Source organism: Bacillus rossius, chromosome 1 (genome assembly GCF_032445375.1).
Source record: "Bacillus rossius redtenbacheri isolate Brsri chromosome 1, Brsri_v3, whole genome shotgun sequence".
Lineage (NCBI taxonomy): Eukaryota > Metazoa > Arthropoda > Insecta > Phasmatodea > Bacillidae > Bacillus > Bacillus rossius.
In genome coordinates, this window is record NC_086330.1 from 47397836 (window position 1) to 47418632 (window position 20797).

Sequence of the window (20797 nt, forward strand, 5' to 3'; positions counted from 1 at the left end):
CACTTTTCTTCATCACTGGACAGGCTGAATCTCTGTGGTTTCCCAGTGTGCTGATCCTTCGCGCTGAAGGCTAACAATATGGAGGTCCTGGGTCCTGAGTTTAGACACAGTGTCTTGCCATCCCTCGCGGCATTTAATGCAGTTTGGTGACGTCAATGACCCTCGTATCCTTTCTCGCTCTGCCGTGAGTCTCTCTCCTCCAGCCGGATGGCTCCCAGTTAGCGGTGTTCCTAGACTTTGTGGGACCCTGATCTGTTTATTTATGCAATGTCCTCATATTCTTGAGAGGTGCCTTACAGTGTTGGCCAAGGGAGGAGCGATATGTAATAAATAAACCAACCTAGGGAAATTAAAAAAATAAAATATTTAAAACCATCTGGAACCTAAATTACAATGATGGTTTTCTAATTTAGCTTGGGATCTTAAGATATATAATTTTCCTGAGAAATTATACTCCGTGTGATGTTGTAAATTGTAACGATAAATTCTTTGAAAATTGCATCTTATGAGTCAATAATGATTTTGAAAGTTTTTCTATAATGAAATCGTGAAAACGCAATTGAAATCGTATGAGTATGGACCAGCACTATTTACAATTTAATTATTCCTTTTAACATTAATTTCCACATTTTTCACAGAAAACTGTGAAAAAAAAAAAAATATAAATGAAAACTGCCGGCATTGGGCCCTTCTAGTCATGGGGTCCAGGGCGGTGGCCCGGGTGTGAAGCTGCCTGGGCTCCCAGTCCTTTAACGCTCCACCACCATCTCTCGGGCACAATTCTCAGTCTCCCTGTCCCTACCCTGCCGTTCCTATCACGAGAGCAGCAAAGTGGCAAGATAAAGGTAAGGCTTTACATTCCTAGAAGATCAAGGGTACAGGTGGTCCTTCAAGATTACAATGGGCTCCAAACTGCTTGGGTTTTAAATCAGTGCTCGTAAATTGAGCCGTGCCGTGATTTTGGACCGTGAGTGATGTTCAGCTATCTCCACTGCTCAGAATTCCATAAAACACTAGTAGAAGCAGTATTTTTTTTTCTTTTCATTTTGCTATCAAACTACTTTGTATGCTACATTGTCACATCATGGAGTCTGGTAATGTTGTAATGATTCTTATCAAGTTATTGGTGATGTGGAATCTTGAAGCCAAGTGAAACTGTATTGATGAGTGTCCGGCCGGCCGTACTCACTGCTCACAGTGGTCTCCCGCGAACCCAACCGGGCACGCCGTGCAGACGTAGGACCTCCCGTCCGACCCCCGCCGCTCGCAGGTGGGGCTGAAGTTGTTGGCGGGGTCCGGGAGCGGGCACGCGCAAGGCTGGCAGTCCGATGGGGTTCCGATGGTGGCGTCGCCGTAGAACCCCGGCAAGCACTCCTCGCACTTGGCGCCAGTCGTGTTGTGTTCACAGGCCTGCGACACAAAGCCGTCGACTGCAAGTGACTCCAGAGATGACCCTGCAGTCGTCAGATTAATTTTATTCTTTGGTCAAGAACTATGCTTGAAGAGAAAATGGGATTGTGGCCGCCTTTTAATTTACAAGTGAAACATCAAAGATAGAGAGTGTAGCATGTGTGCTACAGCCTCTACCTTTGATAATGTTTAGGTTGGCAGAAATGGTTAACTTATTTTATTAACCTTTTCGGATGCCCTGGTAATAAGAGTTATTTTGGATTTAAGTTTGTTACATTTTGTTTTAAATAAGGAAATTGTAATTCTTATTTAGTCTTATTATTTTTAATTTTAAGATTTTAAGTTATTAAATTGGTCTGGAAAGTTCAAGGACAATACCGAATATCTTGGTAATCGCTGCGCTAGGCGGCGCGCGTGGTGAACAGCTGAGTGTGTGACGTCTGGGGAGACTGCGAGCGGCAGTCGCCTGGTGGGCCCGGACGGACGCGGACGTGAGTTAAACGCGGGTTGGCCATGGTAATGGTTCCACGTCGAAGTGACTTGCCGGTCGAACATCTGAATACGAGTGTTCCTTTTTGAATATGAACGGGGTTCATATATATATATATAGAACGCATTGGTACGATGAAAAGCGAGGGGTTGGTGAGGCGTGTGTGAATGTCGCGAGGATTTTCCAAGGATGAATTATGTGCGCCAAGACTCCAAGACGGTATGGCGAAGGATTCGTCATAGCCGTACAATCACCCGCAGCTAAGGTAACGTGTTATGGCAAGGGTTTGCCATTAAAAACACTCGTGAGCAAAAGAGTGTATTTGGTGACCGGACATCACGACGTCAAAAAAGCAAGTAAGTGCCAGCAGTGCCACCGCCCCGTTGACCCCTTTGACCCCTGGTGCGAAACTATAATTTGTGGATTTTTGGGAATTAAATTAACGGACCAATAACTTTGAAACTGGGATTTTACGTTCAGCCTGTTCATCCAATCCCTGCCAGATGTGGAAGAAAAAAGGCGTCGACCGTTGGAAAATGACTTAACTGAGAAGGGCTTGTTAACCCATAATTTGTAATTAGATAAAATTTTTGATATATTGATTTGGATGCTAATGTGTGTCAATTTTTTGCTAGATTTCATTCTGTTAATTGGTATTTACAGTAGTGCTACGCCCGGTGCGTATCTATATTTGTTATTGTATTAATATGTCCTTATATTTTTTTAATGCCTTTTTGGTAATTACCTTTAATTTTTCGAAGCTCCGAAGTATATGATCAAATTATACTTTTATGGGGGAATTGTTAAAGTATTTTTATTTAGTTTTATTATATAGTATTTTTTTAATAAGTAGTAATAGGGTATGTATTTTATGTTGGAGGCGGCGATTTGTGATGAAACGATTTTATGGTATATTTATATATATATTTATTAAATGTTGCCGTATACATTTTGCGTCTTTTTAACTTGCTGCCTCCTCTCACTGTTCACAATCTTATTAGTATTTTTTTTTTAGCCTGTCATTAGTTTGGGTTTTAATAATTTTTTTTGGGTTTACCTGCGCTTGCGGTACGGGGCAATATAGGAGTTTTACTGTGTCGAGGGTTGCGGAAGTTGTTTAGTTTGGCTGGGGTTTAGAGCCAAACTTTACAAGAGACAGAAAAATTTTTAAGGTGCAAAAATATTTGAAACATGTTTACAACAGTGCGGGTATATAAACATGCAGATGTGCACTCGAGATCGCTCTAATTGAAACCAGGGTCATCAAGAAGTGATAAGCAGGAGGGAGTGGGTGCAAATACCCCGGAGCCCGAGGCCCAAGGGGAAGGTTTGGTTGAGTTCCGAAATATATTTCTACACTTGTGTTCACCCTCATACTAGGACAAAATTTGCAACTCTATTGTTAGAGACAGGATTTTATGGTTTTATTTTTAGTCCACTTTAATTTTTAAAACACAGGATATCTGTGTTATTTTTTTTTAATTTTATGAATGCTGTTTTGTAATACTTCACCAAAAAAGGGGTAAAATTTATATGATAAATCTTAAGGGTTAAAATAATTTGAATATTTTGTCTAAAAAAAACAAATACATTCAGAAACAATAAAAATAAATTAGCACGCAGTCATGATTTACAATTGATTCAACACGAGATGCACAATAAAACAAATTAAATTAATTTTTCTGATCTGTGTAAAACTTGTTACAATTTTTTGTCCCAAAAATAATGACATTCCTTTGATTCCAAAACCTTAAAAGATTAACTTTCTTTATGATGGGAACTAGGTAAGTTTTTGTTTTAATGCTACTTAATATTACTTGCACTTCGGTGCTAGATGGTGAATTACTTGCACTCTGGTTGTTTTGAATTGCTTGGCGATGTTATTTCGGTTTTATCGCAATTTCACCAAATAATCTATTGTTAGTTAAATTCATTGGAAATCTTACTAGTTGTACAATTTTTTCCAGAACATTTTGCAGTTATGGCCATGGTAACTTTGGGTCTTTAGATGATTTTTTTATTGCAGTGCTTGGCAAAATTATTTGTCCCCGGAACCTTAGTTTCTCTGGACGGCCCTGCATTGTCGTGAGGGCTGCAGGATGTGCATGCGGTATACAGTGGCGGATCCAGGATTTTGGTTTGGGAGCGGCTTGACCCAGCTGAGGCTAGGCTTTATCAAGGCAAACAATAAAACAATAGTGGACCCAGATGCTTTTGGAGGGGGCTTGACCCCCTTAGCCCCCCCTCTGGATCCGCTACTGGCGGGACCCTCGTCGCAGTAGTCCTCACCGCGCACTGGCCGGAGGCGGGGTCGCAAGTGGGTGCGTGGCCGCTGCAGTCGCACCTCCGGCACTCCCCGCGGCCGGCCCTGGCGTGCCCGTACCGGCAGCTCTCGCACGACAGGCCCTCGTACCCGGGGGGGCAGCGGCAGCTCTCCACGCCGCGGGCCGCCGCGCTCGACACCTCCGGCCGGCCCGTCCGCAGCACCGCCTTCCACAGGCTGGCCAACACCAGCACCAACGCTACTTCAGGCAAGAGCAACATGATCACACACACTTGGAGTGTCCAAGCCAAGGCAGCGTGGTGAAACCGCATCAAAAAGTACATTCTTTCATGATCCAAATTTCAAAACTTTTTATTTTTTTTTAAGGTAATTTAGTACATTTTACTTACATCATAAGAATTATTGTAAACTATACAAGCTCAGTAAAGTTAGTGCCATGTAACTTGTCTCAAATTAGACAGTTCTCAAAAGAAGAAGTAGTAATAGTAGAAGTAGAAGTAGTATTGGTGATGGTGATGGTGATGGTGTTGGTGTTGGTGGTGGTGGTGGTAGTTAGTTGTGGTGATAGTAGTAGCAGCAGTACCCATTTCCCAAATGTCACTTGCAAAGAAACACTTGACTTTGTTTATGAGCACTGACAACCATATGAATTTGTTTACAAACAACAGAACAACAGTGACAGAAGGATACATAGACCATTATATGTACCTGGTTTATAAACTACGCAAGAATGTAACATGCAAAAGGTTCAGCAACCTCATTTTATAGTGGAAACTTATCAACTACACATGACTCAATAAAACAATGCAAGTACTATTATTCAACTTACATCTTTGTTCCATTTGGCTTGTGTTTTCGACAGCCATATTAGAACGGAAGTGTTCCGAAAACATTGAAACACGTAGACATTATGTACATAATAAAGAGCATGATTTTTTTTTATTATATGCATAGTTAACACTATTAAAACTTTCACACATTGAAAGAAAATACTTTTAAATAAAATTATTATTTTTTTTTTTCATTATAAATATGAATTGGCAAAAGAACCTCATGTTAGAAATATTTTATTTACTGTTTTACAATATTAAGTTATAGATAGGGTTGTAATGCTTTGCAACCTGCATACTTTATAAACTAATATGACTTTCTTCCATTGGTTGTGTGTTAGGTTGGTGCGATGTTGCGGTTCTTGCGTAGTTTATAAAGCTGGCTTTAGTACTCCTTTTGAAAACTGTCCAATGTGAAAAACAATTTGTCATGCATCCTATACAACTCCCAACCCAGCAGATTGGCACTGTGTCATGGATAACCATCAGATTGGGGTTGGGCATCTAGGTATGTTATCAGCCGGCCCGGCACGGTAACGTTACCCTTGGCGGAGGGAGAGTTGCAGCGTGCCCGGGAAGGAGACAGTCAAAAGAAAGCTCGCCTTCCAATGTGACACACTTCAGGAACGTCCCTATGCCCCGGTAAGGAACAAGGCACCGTAAACTGTCACACCCTGATACGTTCATGCTCTATGCGCTTCTGTCCATGGCATCCAGGACATATCTTTGAATCCAGGAAACGTCAAATTTTATGAGACAGACTATAGCTACTCTACAAGTATATATAGCTGATAATGAGGTTGGGTCCTTATTACTGAGTTCTGAGTGCTGTGAGTCCAGGTAGTGTAGGGGTAAAAGATGCAACAGGCCAGATTTTGGTCGCCTCAGTAAAGAACTTCTGTATCCGCCACTCAATGTGGTTCCCACTGGGCCATATTAAAGAACCTTCACTGTAATATCTTCGCACGCACCTGCCCTCCACTTGGTCAGTGTGGAACTTGGCTCTCAGCAGCATGTGCTTGACGTCTGCTAGAACTGCCAACAGCTGATCCCTCGTGACCCACGAGCCGTGGATGTCCGTCCTCCTCCCTTCGTGCGGAAGGTGGTACCACGCTCCCTCCCGCAGCGGCACGTTAATGGTGGCATTCTGCTCCTGGTACGCTTTCTCGCCGAAACCCAGTCGGACACCATTCTTGCCCTTGAAGGAGCCGTGCAAACAATCAGCAACCAACAAATTTTGTTCCCAATGCAGATGAGTGTGTTAAATAATAGAACATTTTTTTTATTAGGAATGATGATATTTTGAATAAATTAAAGGTAAAAATCGCTACAAGAAACAAGTGGTAATAATTTATATGGGACCGGCCGATTCCGAGTATTTTAAAGTATTGGACACAGACACATGCTGAACCACTTATTTTTCGGACTGCATGGAAGTGACACATAAGTTCCAAATTCCTCTGTGTAGTGTTGTTTGTGTGGATTGTAACGGCACTAATGAGTGCCCGGTGCTTCTGATGTTGAGAAACTGTACCTAACTGCAAGTTGTTCATTCCACATTGTCAGGAACGTAAGAAGAATTTTATTTCGAAGGGGAGTGGGGATAGAACCTTTTTTCCTGCTGTTCGCTTTCAAATTCTTTCATTTTTTTGGTGGGAATTATAATTTTTTCAAACTTCTTAGGATATCTGTGGGAAGGGGATAATACCCTCCATCTCTTCATGTGTATGCCCCTGCACATACGTAGTTACACACAAAGTCTTAAGTAGTGAGAACCTGTAATATTATGGTGAGCTTAAATCACTAGGAACATTGTTGCGTCTATAAATGGTGTCATCCTGCTGTTATAGTACTAATATGTATCCAACTGCTATCAACCTAGCATTTTTGTGTATATATACACATGGTATGAGTATTTACAAGTTTTCTTTTAGATAAATGAAAGATTTTCTTAAAATCAGGTTTTAAAAAAATACTTTTAAGAGTAACAAACTATGCGATGTTTAATGTGCCTGACTGACATATTTTTCACTTTTTTTTTTGGTTGAATATGAAAAGTTTTTATTTTAGTAAATGTATTTCATTCCTGCAAGATTAGAATGCTTAAAATCTGTCCTTTTCTGTATTTTAGGTATTCGTACAAGATATTTCTGAGCAGTGCAAACAGGTAATAAAGGAGTGCCCAATGACGGACTGAAACACGCGGGAATCACGTCCCCCGAGCTGCGACCACTCACGACGAGGATGACGTCGGGCGCGCTGCTGGGCCTCCCGCTGGTGTCTCCCCGCATGACGACCCAGCTGACGCGGAAGGTGAGGTCCGTGCCGTAGCTGGCCAGCCGGCTGCCGCGGTACTGGTCGGGGGCCAGCCAGTAGTAGGTGTCGACCCCGGGCAGCTCGTCGCTCGCGACCGTCAGCTGCCGGCCGTCGGCGTCCGCCGTCGGCAGGACGGTCCTCGCGACCGCGGGGTCGCTCACCAGCCAGCCGGACAGCGTTTCTGTCTGGCGGCGACAATCACGTACATTAAACACAATCGGAAAACTGCCATTAAAAATTCAACAGTTTTTCGATCCTCTGAAAAAAATTCTCTCGTTTTTTTACTAGCTGTGTTATTAGTAAATTTTCTTTTAGAGCAAATGGGATACAAGATAAAACATATTAAGGTATGTAAAAAAGACAGATATAGCTAAAAAAAAAAAAAAGGGAGTCTAAAGCATCTGAAAACATCACACATGCCGCTGCGAATGTGGCATCGGCTCAAAAAGATCGCTCACAAGAATTTTTAAATAGCGATCCAGGTCAGAGGGGAATTTCAAGTACCAATTTTGGTACGTGAACAGATGCAGGGTTTCGATCAGAGACGTAGCCAGGAGGAGGTCCTGTGGAAACGGACTCCTTCCTTCCAGAATTTAAAATTTAAAAAAAAAAATTAAATAAAAGTGAAAACAATAAAAAATAACAGCAATTTAGCTAAATAAGATTATGAATAGGTATATAATTTTGGAAATATTATTATAATCCATTGTGGGCAACAAAAGTGTATTTCCTCAATATTACCGCCCTCCTGCTCAGAAGTGTCAGGAATTGTGTTTCCAAGTAGAGTTTATATTTCGTGCTAGTTATTACATGTATGTCTTTTGTACAAACTTAAAATGTGTGTTTCATGTATTTATTAACGTAGATATGTATGTCTTCATGCCTTGCCTTAATCAAATCATCAAACAATGGACTTGAGAACAAAGTTTTAAAAAAATAAAATAAAAATAAAAAAAATATAAAAGATATCCAGTTTTCTTTTCTCTGGCAAAATCATTACTTAAAAATTTTATGTGTGATCGTTAGAGTGCTAAAAGTCTACTAATTCCTGAGATTTAAATGTGAAAAATTATTTTCTTTTAAAATTCAATCATAATGAATACTTACTCGTAAAATATGATATGACTGTTATACTTGACGAACCACCCCCCCCCCCCTCCCTTTTCCTCCTTCAAAGAATCCTGACTGTGTCCCTGATTAAATATAAACAGAGGTGTTTTAGGAAATTTTCAGGAACCATTGGAATAAAATTAGGGACTTTCTTAATTCATTAATATTTAACACAGACATTAACAACAAACATCTTGTGAGAAATATGTTCCAAAATAAAGCCTATATATCTTGCTTAGCAAACAAAACCACCTAACTGCAAGGTTACCGAAATGTTTGTTAGGCTGTAAGTGACTATACAAATATATTTTCATTTATTTTTAATAAAGATCACCCTTCTCCCGTCTAAGTAAGAATATCATGTCAATACACAAAATTGGCTATTAAATAGCTACATGTGAAAAAAAGTCTATTATTATAAATACAATTACATGGATTTAATTTTTAAAATTTGAATATTGATTTTCAAGATGTCAGAAATTCTTTAAAGTAGATTATTAAGGGGCTCTTTGTTTGGAAGTAAATTATTATATTAGTGATATTTCATGTGTTGGAGTTGCAGCCCTGCATTGTTTTTTTAGTTGTAGACATCGGTGTGTAAAATGATGTGAGTGAGCTTTGTAGTGAAGAAGTAAATAAACGAAGTGTCTTTGCTACGATGTAATTAGTTTCTTCCAACATGGGTTATGGGCCCAGGAACTGTAATTGAAAAAGAAATCTGAGACATTCGTGCGCGTACGCGAATATTTTAATTTTGTTTTGTTTGTTTTTCCGCACCTTGAGTATCATGGCGGCGAATGCATTGAACTTCGTTGAGAAATTAAAAGGGCGCGAGAACTACTGTTCTTGGAAATTCCACATGAGGGCCCTTTTAAAGCTGAATGACCACTGGGATGTCGTAAATGAGGGTATCACAGATGAAAACGAAAAATGAAAAGACGGTAAAGCACTAGCGAAGATATCGTTGCTGGTGGAAAAGGACCTAATCCACCACATTGAAAAATGCTGTACATTTAAAGAAGCTTGGGACACCATACAAACTTTGTTCGAGGACTCGGGACTGACTCGCAAGGTAGGGTTACTCAGACAACTGATCCTCACCCGGCTAGATAATTGCAGTTCTGTCGAAGAGTACGTGAATCAAATTATATCTATGGCACAGCGGCTCCGGGAAATTAAATTTGACATCTCAGACGAATGGATTGGCACGTTGTTTCTGGCAGGCCTACCGGACGAATACAAACCAATGATAATGGCATTAGAGAATTCTGGTACTCAGATTACCGCAGACACCATTAAAATCAAGCTTTTGCAGGATGTAAAATGTAGTGAAAGCAAACCAGGAGATTCAGCACTCTACAGTGGTCAACGAAATAAGACACATCCCGCCAGCAACAACAGGAACTACTTAAATGTAAGCAAACCTGAAAGGAGATGGCCTCACATATTCCGATGTTATAATTGTAACAAGGTAGGACATTTTGCGGCTGAGTGCCGAAGCCAAACTAGAACTGGTGGAGGAAGAGGAAAACAGATGGAGGGAGAGGACCGAAGTGCATTTCTTGCATGCTTATTCTCTAATTCATTAAATGAATGTGAACGTTGGTATCTAGACTCATGTGCCTCCATGCACCTCACCAAGTACAGACATTCTAAGGATTAAAATAAAAGTGAGCTGGAAATCTTCACTGTGAATGGCGAGACAACTAAAACAGAATCAGTGGGGAACATAAATATCAGTGTTTCAGTGTCTGAGAGAGACGATGTTTTTGAGGTTAGGGATGTGTTCTACTCACCAAACATCACCACTAACCTTCTCTCTGTCAACAAAATTGTACAGAAGGGCAACAAGGTCATTTTTGATGGTGATGGTGGAAAAATCTACAACAGCGAGGACAAGCTTATTGCCACAGCAACAGAACATGGAGGAGTTTACCAGCTTGATACACCAACTAATCACCGGGCCTGTGTCATCACCTCACAATAGGATTTATGGCATAGGCGATTAGGTCACCTAAACAGGAAAGATATGGCTTCACTAAAGTGTATGGCCATCGGTGTCGAGAGTGTTGAATGCAGTGCAAAACCCTGTGAAGTGTGCATTTTAGGGAAGCACAGTCGACAGCCCTTCAAAAGAAGTGAATATCGGTCTAAGGAACCACTTGAATTGATTCACACAGACTTGTGCGGACCGATGGAAACCACTTCCCTTGGAGGCAACAGGTACTTCTTTATCTTAGTGGACGACTATTCCAGGTACACCCATGTCTACGCCTTAAAGTCCAAGGATCAAGTGCCTGACTTTTTCAGAAGTACTGTGCGTTGGTAGAGAACCAGCTCAACAGGAAGATAAAAATGCTGCGATCAGACAACGGGACGGAGTACGTGAATTATAAAATGTCACAATACCTAAAAGAGAAAGGCATAAGGCACCAAAGGACTGTCATCTATACACCTCAACAGAACGGAGTGGGAGAACGGTCAATTAGAAAGACAGTCGATAAGGCTAGGTGTTTATTACAAGATGCTCACCTCCCTAAAGAATACTGGGCAGAAGCTGTTACGACAGCGGTATACTTGAATAATAGAAGTCCCACCAAAGCCCTCCAAGGCCAAACCCCGTATGAAGCTTGGTACTCGAAGAAACCAAACCTGAGCCATCTGAAGTTGTTTGGGTGTGAAGCCATGGTTCAAGTACCCAAAGAAAAGAGAAAAAAATGGGACTCCCATTCTGAGAAGATGAAATTCGTGGGATATAGTGAAGACACAAAGGGATATCGCTTGATAAACCCTACCACCAAAGCAATAACGGTCAGCCGTGATGTAATTTTTCTGGAAGGCAAAATGCTTAGCCAGAGCAACCCTTTAGTCATGAGTCCACCAGAAAGAAGTCACACGCAAGACAGCCCTAACAAGGATGTTTTAACAATGCCCCTGACTGATCTTACAAACGAGAGTTGTGAGGCAGATGGTACTAGTGAGGATCAAGAAACTCATGACAGCGGTGATCCCAATGAAGACATGTCCGACAGTGCCAAAGAACCTTTCTATGGTTTTTCTGATAAGGAACCTTTGGAACAGGAACTCCACCTACGACGGTCTACACGCCTCCGAAAAACTAAAAGTGACAAGGACTTTGTATCATACTTTGCTTCAGGTAAAGATGAGCCCTTGACTCCAAGGGAAGCTCTGTAGAGTCCACAGGCTTCGAAGTGGAAAGCAGCAATGGACGAAGAGTTGAAATCTTTTTCATGCAATGAAACATATGAGTGGACTGATTTACCAAAAGGGAGAGTACCTTTGAAAACCAAGTGGGTATTCAAGCTCAAGAGCTCCTCCTCAGATCAGCCAAATTACAAAGCTCGCTTGGTCGTCAAAGGATGTAGCCAAAGGCCAGGTATAGATTACGAAGATGTGTTCTCCCCAGTTGTCAAATACTCCTCACTCAGGTACCTGTTTGCCCTAGCCACGAAAGACGATCTCAATATTGCACACATGGATGTCAAGGCAGCTTACTTACATGGATTCCTCGAAGAAGAGATTTACGTACAACCACCCGATGAAATTGGAGAAAAGCCAAACAACAAAGTCTGGCGACTGAGGAGGGCCATGTATGGCCTAAAGCAGAGTGGTAGGTGTTGGAATCAACGCCTCCATGAAGTTCTCATCGAAATGGGTCTTAACCAATCAAAAGCAGACCCTTGCATCTACTTCACACGTCAAGGCGAGAGTGTTATTGTTGTCGCTATATATTTTGATGACCTCCTGTTGTTCTCGAATGACGAAAATCTTAAAAACATGGTTAAGTCAAGCCTTGAAATGAAGTTCAACATGAAGGACCTAGGGGAAGCCAAATATTGCCTCGGGATGTCCATCACCAGGGATCGTGTCTCTGGCAAGTTATGGATTGATCAACGCCCCTATATCGACGAGATCCTTGTACGCTTCAAAATGTCTGACAGTAAGCCCGTCGCAACTCCCATGGATTTAGGTGTGAAACTTCAGGGAACTCCGAGAAATACAACAGAATTTAGTGAAGGTGATGAGTGCTATGAAGAAAGCGAGAAAGATGACACAGAGGTTCCTTTTCAGCAGGCAGTTGGTAGTTTGTTGTATTTGTGTCAGATATCTAGGCCCGACATTGCACAAGCTGTAAATTGCGTCAGTCAGTTCAACAGTAATCCAATGATGTGTCATTGGGTTGCCGTTAAACGCATCCTCAGGTACCTGAATGGTACAAAGAATCTGAAACTGCAATATGACAGGAACTCTGACCCGGAAATGATTGCTTTCAGTGATGCAGACTGGGGCAGCGAAAATAACAGGAGGCACTCAGTAACAGGTTGTAGTTCTAAATTCATGGGGGGTCTAATCTCCTGGCACAGCAAGAAACAAAGAACAGTGGCACTGAGCACGGTGGAAGCAGAATATATAGCACTCAGTTTCACTGTCCAAGAGGTTCTGTGGCTTAGGGAATTGATAAAAGAATTGCAGCCTCAGGAGTTTGGACCATCCATCATATATTGTGATAACAGAGGGGCCATTTGTCTGTCAAAAAACAGAGTCGTGAGTCAGAGGTCTAAGCACATTGACATACGTTACCATTTCCTGAGAGAACATGTCCAGCAAAAGACCATCCAAGTATGTTATTTACCTACTGAACAAATGGTATCGGACATGCTGACAAAACCTTAGTCAAAGGAGAAACATTGCAAATTTTTGATTGAAATGGGTCTTGTCTAGTGCATTGTACCTTATGATACACTTATATGATACATATATGCACACAATATAACTATTAATAATTTAAAGGGAAGTGTTGGGAAGTAAATTATTATATTAGTGATATTTCATGTGTTGGAGTTGCAGCCCTGCATTGTTTTTTAGTTGTAGTCATCGGTGTGTAAAATGATGTGAGTGAGCTTTGTAGTGAAGAAGTAAATAAACGAAGTGTCTTTGCTACGATGTAATTAGTTTCTTCCAACACTCCTACCTTTCAAAATTACAGACTTTTCCTTTTAACTGGGAGTTACATACTGTTCAAACATTATGGTATGAAAGTGTGCAAGCAGCATTAAGCTTTTAAAATTCTTTTATCTATAGTTCTGAAGGCAAACAATGACTACAGGTTGCCAATTCTCTCTCACATTATATCGACATAGATTTTTAGAAACGACAACTTCACATACAAAAATACTAGATGTATCATAAAAATAAATGTTAATTTTGCAGGTAAATTTCTTATAGAAGATTTTTCTAACCACCAAATTTAAACTTTTCATCAAAAGGCTAGAACTAATCCTTAAAAAAAAAAAAAAAAAAAAAGGGTAAAAAGAGGAATAATTTAATTGTGTTGGCAATACTAGAAAAATAAGAGGGTAGGTAGTGTGAAATGAAATTAAGCAGGTTTGGGATAAAGGAAGACAAAAGTAAATATTTTCTTCTAATTGTTACGTTTACTTAAAATTAATTATTTTGATAAAGGTAACCAACAGCCATCATGACAAAGAGAAAAAATTTTAAGTTTTTATTTTACATTTATGAATGGAGTATTAAATCTCATGCACACCAAACGAGCATGCATACAATAGAGTGTTTTGACCTGGTTTGAGTGACGACCTCTACTGTTAATACTGTAAGATGATAGACCCTCAAGAAACGGCCACATGGCAGGAGGAAGTGGCGAGGTGATCGGAGGCGCCGCTCACATCGTGCAGGTAGAGTCGAGCCTCCTCGCAGTCCCGGGAGACCCCGGAGCAGTAGCAGGGCGTGCACCCGTCGGGGTCCCCCTCTTCCGGGCCGAAGGACCCCGCCCCGCACCCGACGCTCCGCTCGTCCCGGTTGCGCGGCTGGCACAGCGGGAAGCCGCGGAGTCCCGGGGAGCAGCGGTCGCAGCGGGGCCCGGAGTACCCGGGCAGGCACTCGCACACGCCGCCTGCCTGTGGCAGTCTTGCTGCACGCGTCGCATCGCAGGCACCAGGAACCAACCCTCTTCCTCAACCATGAACATTCGGTCTCTGACAAGTACACTCGAACCTCGTCCATCCGGACCAACTGGGACCAAAGGCAAACTGGACAGTCAAATATCCTGATTATCTGGGTAATATGGGTAATAATAAGAAGACTTACCATTTCTTAAAACAATAAAACTAAGTTTTGTAACAAAAATTACACCGTATACTTGATCTACTATGTATAAAAGACATTAAAAAAAATATAAAAACAACTTTTCACATAATTTCTTAATTTCTTAAAGAATTCATCCACTTTCTCTTCTGTTTCAAACATGTATGGCGTTTGAATGAATATATATTTCGGCTTGAGCGAAGTCGGGCCGACGCTCCAAGTACTCCTTGATGCTGTCAGCTTATCCCTTTCGTAAACTCAACGAAAAGCATTTTATCACCAGAACTCTACCATCTATGCTTGAATCAAACCGACATTTGAATATTTGACGTACTTAGAGTTATATTCTTGCTAACATATTAAAAATGAAATTTCTACATATCTGATCTTGATTACCCAGGGATCTGGATCAACAAGGGATGGATAAACGGATTTTATTGTATGTGCTTTCACAGTTCCATTAAATTAAGAAATTATATGATAATGCTGTATTAACTACAATAATGTCCCCAATTAAAAATTTTTCCTACATAATTAGTTAAAAAAAAATTTCCTTGATTATTCATATACATAAAATTTTGCTCTTTTAGTAAGTTTTTTCCCTGTATTTTTACCAAGCTTGAGAAACTTCTTGTGGTGTGTAACATTTTGAGATGCAAAATTAATACAGATTAAATACTTGAACTCTTTTCCACCCGAAAATTCATTAATTCAGAACTTCTCACTTTTTAAAAATAAAATGAAACAACAAAGCTGAATATAGAGAAATATGAGTGTGTTAATTACAGGAAGAAGATGGAACAAAACAAGGCTACTAAGTCTACAATTTTGGATATTTAACTATTCCTGGACACAAACTAAAACTTTAAGTTGAACTGTCACAAATACTACATTGCATGTAGTATAGCAATTTTTGATAGCTGAAATTTTTTTTTCCATTTGTTTTTCTATTACAATCATATTAGAGATTTACGAAACTCCCACACTCTATGAAATAGGGTGAGTTAATTAACACATAATATGTAGTAAATACTACAAATAAACTAACAACAATAAATATATCTCTTGTGCCAAGAAAAAATTAAATGATTAATATATTTTCTCATTTTCATCTTGTCATTTTTTAAACAGTAATCTCAGTATTTGTAGTGAAGTTTTGCAGTGTTATATTTATGCCATCAATTATTTTTGACAATATTTGAATATGGACTTTTTTAATACTATTGTTTAGTTAAATATATTTTTAAATTTTTTTTTTACTTGTAACATAATTTTTAAAATATTAATAAATTATGACTCCTCATAAGAAAAATTAAATGCATTTTTATTTATCTCTTTGTTGTAAAGTAGTTTTCATCCAAAGAGAAGAACAATCCTGTAATATACAGTCACAAATGTCTTGTGTTTGATATATATTTTACTGGGACTAGCAAAAATTAGGTTATAAGGAAGTTTTTGTTATAAAGAAGCTCACTACATAGAGATTTCACTATGTATAAGTTTATACATTTTACTTATTCTAGAAACATACTTTTGCTGGATATCTTATTTATTTTCGTAATGTTTAGGACACAACGTTTTAGTGTGTTCTGTTATAGTCCCCCCCAAGTATATTGTAGTATAACAAGTACGGTATGCAGAAATAATTTAAAATAATTACTCAGTTTTTACAACAGGAGTGCAGATGGTCTCTTAAATTATATATATATATATATAACTGAGTAATTATTTTAAATTATATCTGCATACTTGTTATACTACAATATCCTTGGGGGGACTATAACAGAACACACTAAAACGTTGTGTCCTAAACATTACGAAAATAAATAAGATATCCAGCAAAAGTATGTTTCTAGAATAAGTAAAATGTATAAACTTATACATAGTAAAATATCTATGTAGTGAGCTTCTTTATAACAAAAACTTCCTTATAACCTAATTTTTGCTAGTCCCAGTAAAATATATGTCAAACACAAGACATTTTTGACTGTATATTACAGGATTTTTATTTTATATTATATATATGTATATGTATATATATATGTGTGTGTATATATATATATATATGTATATATATATATATATATATATATAATGTTATCAATGTGAAAAATTTTAAACAAGCATCACTATACAATGGAATGTCTCACATTTGCTTCATTCTCACTATCAAATGAGCATCGGTTGGTAGAAGTCAAATTGGAACAATCGCAGGGTCGACACGGTTCGGAATCGTATGGCGATATGTCGTTGGGTCTGTACCAACCATCTTCACATCGTTCGCAGTTGATACCCGTCGTATGAGCCTGGAAGAAGAACACAGAGGGAAAATCAAGGCATAAAAAAAAAAAAAAATAATTCAAGTGCAAAAAATTATTAAATATTCATAAGAGACTCCACATGGTAAAAGGTTTGGAACCTTGATAAGAAAATGACTCATTATTTGTGGTAATTTTCACAGTCTCCTGTTTAGTACTGATGTTACTATACAATAAATGCAAATTATAATCCAGCTAAAAAAACTTGTATTTCCTGTACAAATGCAAAACAATGAGCAATTTTTATGTTCATCTTACAGAATTTTTTTTTTTTTTTTCAAACAGGAGTCAAGCTAATATATATTAAACAAAATCTCTTTTGTAATAAAAACTTTCACACTCAGCTTTGCCACACATAAGCTACATGACACAAACATAGCAACATGCTTTTGTCTACAGAAGGTATGTTTTATTTTTCTAACTTATGATATCTGGAAACATTACCTACTATTAAAACTATTTTTTTTTCCACTTACAATCATTGCCAAAATTTCTGGAGAAGCACAGGAAAATTCTCCAGTAGTAAGAGATGACGTCTTTCGATAGGTCATGGTGAATGTAGTTGGTGTGTAGTGGAGGCCATAAAAACCTCATAGTCCTAGCACTTTGAACATCCATGTTTAAATTCCTTTAAGTGTTAGATATTCAACTACAAGGGCATTTGAATTTCTATGACTAGGGACAATATTATATGGTGAATTTCAATAAAACTGAAATTACTCTAAAAGCATGTCAATAAACCATATAACACTGAAATGTACGTTAATGCTCCATGAAGCACCAAAATGCAACTACTACCATGAAGTTAATCAACATTTTTAATAAAAAATTTACTCAAATCACAAAAGATATTTCGTATACCTACCTAATGCATTCACCATAAGTTTTTACAAACATATATGTACTAAGTAGATTGTAAAAATTTATTCTACTCTTTTTTGATCATAAAACTGTTATTTTTACATTATGACATTGGAACTGTTTTTCAAATGAGTACTCGCAGATATATTTTCATTGTTCTAAGTGCATCATCTAGCAGTCAAAATTACACTGTTATGGTTGATATAATTATCGTAAAATATTAATTTGATATGTGTGTTTAGTAATATGCTATCATCATAAATAAATAGAATTCATAAAAAATAAAAACAATATCTCATGTTTTAAAAATGAAATAAGCCCTAAAATAAAACAATAAAATCTTGCCTCTATAAAAAATCGGAACACTTAAGTAATTTTAGAAAAAGTTGACGAGCATTTCAAAACAAGCGCGCCTGTCTTTTTAAACATCAGCATATCCTGAAAAACATTTAAATATTTTTAACTTCAGAATTATTATGTATGATTTATTACGTATGAAAACTATTACATATTTTAAATGTGCAACCACAAATTTGTGGAGCTTCATTGTCAGACCAGTAAATTAAAAAAAAAAAAACCTTGCTTAAAGCAATTTAAGAAGTTGGGATGATAATCTCTCACTTAATAATCACAGAAGGCAAAAAAAAATTTTTTATTTAGCACATACATCATTTGAAGTGTAACAATTATTTAAATAAAAACATTATAATCCATATTATTATTATTATTATTATTATTATTATTATTATTATTATTATTATTATTATTATTATTATTATAATGAAAAGAGATTATTGGTTTGTAAAAATCATACCTGAAAACTACTTACTAAATTAAAAAATTCTTTAACTGTTATAGGGGCTACATTATTCAATTTGGACATATCTTGTACACAATTAAAACGAAAAATATTTCAGTAAGACGTAGACAGGAGCAGAGGCAGATTTTAATTTTGGATGGGAAGGGGGGATAGAACTCCTTTGCTCGCTGTTTGTTCTTTCGTTTTGTTGGTGGGAATAATACTTTTTTTTTAGGAATTCATTTCGGTGGGGAGAGGGGCATTTCTCCCCCTATCAGCCCTCCTGAGTACACCCATGGGCATTGCCATATTTGCCATATTTGTAACTAATCAGGAGAAAAATGTTCAGATTGACTGACTTTGTGTCCAATGCTGAATAAACCTTTACAAACATAACAAAGTAACTATCCAGTAGGGGCCTATATCCAGTACCGCCACACGGGCCGGCATGTGGTACACAAGTGTGTTCGAAATATATTTACATACAGTAGAACCCTGTTAAAACATTTTCATACTTGTAATTTTTTCCCACTAATAACATCATATTTTTTTAGTCGTAACATTTTCCCCATAAGGTAAATGTACTTATTGCCTGTGTATAACGCTACATGAAAGGTGTATTTCCTGCTTAAAATGTTTGCTTTCTTAAATTCAATAATTGAAAACTGTTTTTAATAAACCTAACTATTCCAACACTCATCCCATCTATGAATTTTAATATGTTAAACCGTTTACGTTACAATTTACGTACAATTTTGTCTACAATCATTGTTATACATAGATGTAGACTGTTCAAATAGGATTGTGTGTAAAAACAAAATGTATGTAAGTGTGCCAGAATACTAGTCCTACACGTTACTGCTTGCTAATGCTGCATTTTCAATATTCCGCAATGGGAAAAACAAAAGCATTTTTTATTGCTGATAGAGTTGAATTTATTTCATTCTTGAGAAATCCCAAAAAACACATGTTCAAGAAGCAAAGAAATTGGATGTAGGCATTCCCACACTAAATGTCACAGTCGCAAATCGAAATTGTTGGCTTGGTTAAGCAAATTTTAGCATCAAGGGTCATCAGCATTTTTAAGATTTTTGTTTATATACCATTTTAGAAAGCTCAAAGTTCAAACACTGACAAACTAAATTGATATTTCCTGCTTATAACATTTTCCTGCTTAAAAAGTTTTTTCCCCCTTTTGCTCCCTTGAAAAAGTTATAACATGGTTCAACTGTATACCTACATTGCAGATGGACATAATTTTAAGATCTTAATCCAGGCTTTCAAAAATAAATGTTACCATCATATTGACACTATGTTGGTTAAATAAATTTGAATTTGAAGGCCAGATTTGCAACAAACTAGTTGTAACTTAACATTAACTAAAATACAAGTTGTTCAAAATGCTTGCTCATGATCATCAAGAAAAAGTAAGGACCGCGGGAGCAAATAATTTTGTCGGGCCCCCTCCCTTTTACTTAATACACAACTCTTCAAACCCCTCACTATTAAAAAAATAAAAGACTGCAAACCTTTAAGAATTACAATGCTGTATAAATAGGACAACAAAAAGTGATCTTTAACAGCATTTCAAGAAAAGTTTTTAAATGTTTCTCTGAATAAAAAATAATTTTAATACCTTTATACTTCTTCAAAATATATTTTTAAAATGTTATTTTTAAAACTTAACAACTTAAAAATCAATATTCATTTAAAACAATTTTTCACTCTTACATTTCAGTGAAGCTTTCAGTAATAGAAAAAAATTACTATTCAAAATTCATTAAAAATAAATTAGTCTAGACTTTGTTTACCTTTTTTTATTTTTTCAATGCTTTTCGTTCCGCTTTTGAGAATCTGATTTATGTCGGTAGTCCATAATTTCGTAGAAACATTTAGCACCTTTATTTTACATGGCTTGCATTTATAAATAAATCGATAAAAAAAAGTGGCATGTATCAATGACATTAGCAAATCTGCTCTCATATTCCTTATTCTGAACAAAATTAGACTCAATATATCGACCATCAAAACACGAAGTGGCGTATCTGTAAAATGCCAACTTTTCAGGAGAGCAAAAATAAGAAAAGCACCTATGTTTGAAGTGCTATACCGCACAATCCCAAACTAGAAAACCCTTCATTTAATTTTTTATATATATTTAAGATGTCTGACTTGGGTTACCTATAATTACTTTATTTATTACAAATTTATATTTTAAGATTTATAATAAAATATAAAAAATGTTGTAGTTAC

The 20797-nt window shown here is 37.6% G+C and overlaps 1 protein-coding gene across 1 annotated transcript in view; it reads right to left on the minus strand.

The window, feature by feature from the left end:
- Positions 1-20797, minus strand: part of LOC134527624 (laminin subunit alpha-1) — a 597962-nt gene that overhangs the window by 366691 nt on the left and 210474 nt on the right. Inside the window, exons 6-11 of the mRNA XM_063360509.1 lie at positions 16717-16872; positions 14149-14379; positions 7252-7515; positions 5986-6212; positions 4190-4400; positions 1190-1410 (exon numbers count right to left, since the gene is read on the minus strand). Coding sequence (XP_063216579.1) covers positions 1190-1410; positions 4190-4400; positions 5986-6212; positions 7252-7515; positions 14149-14379; positions 16717-16872 — 1310 coding nt within the window. The remainder of the gene's footprint in view (positions 1-1189; positions 1411-4189; positions 4401-5985; positions 6213-7251; positions 7516-14148; positions 14380-16716; positions 16873-20797) is intronic.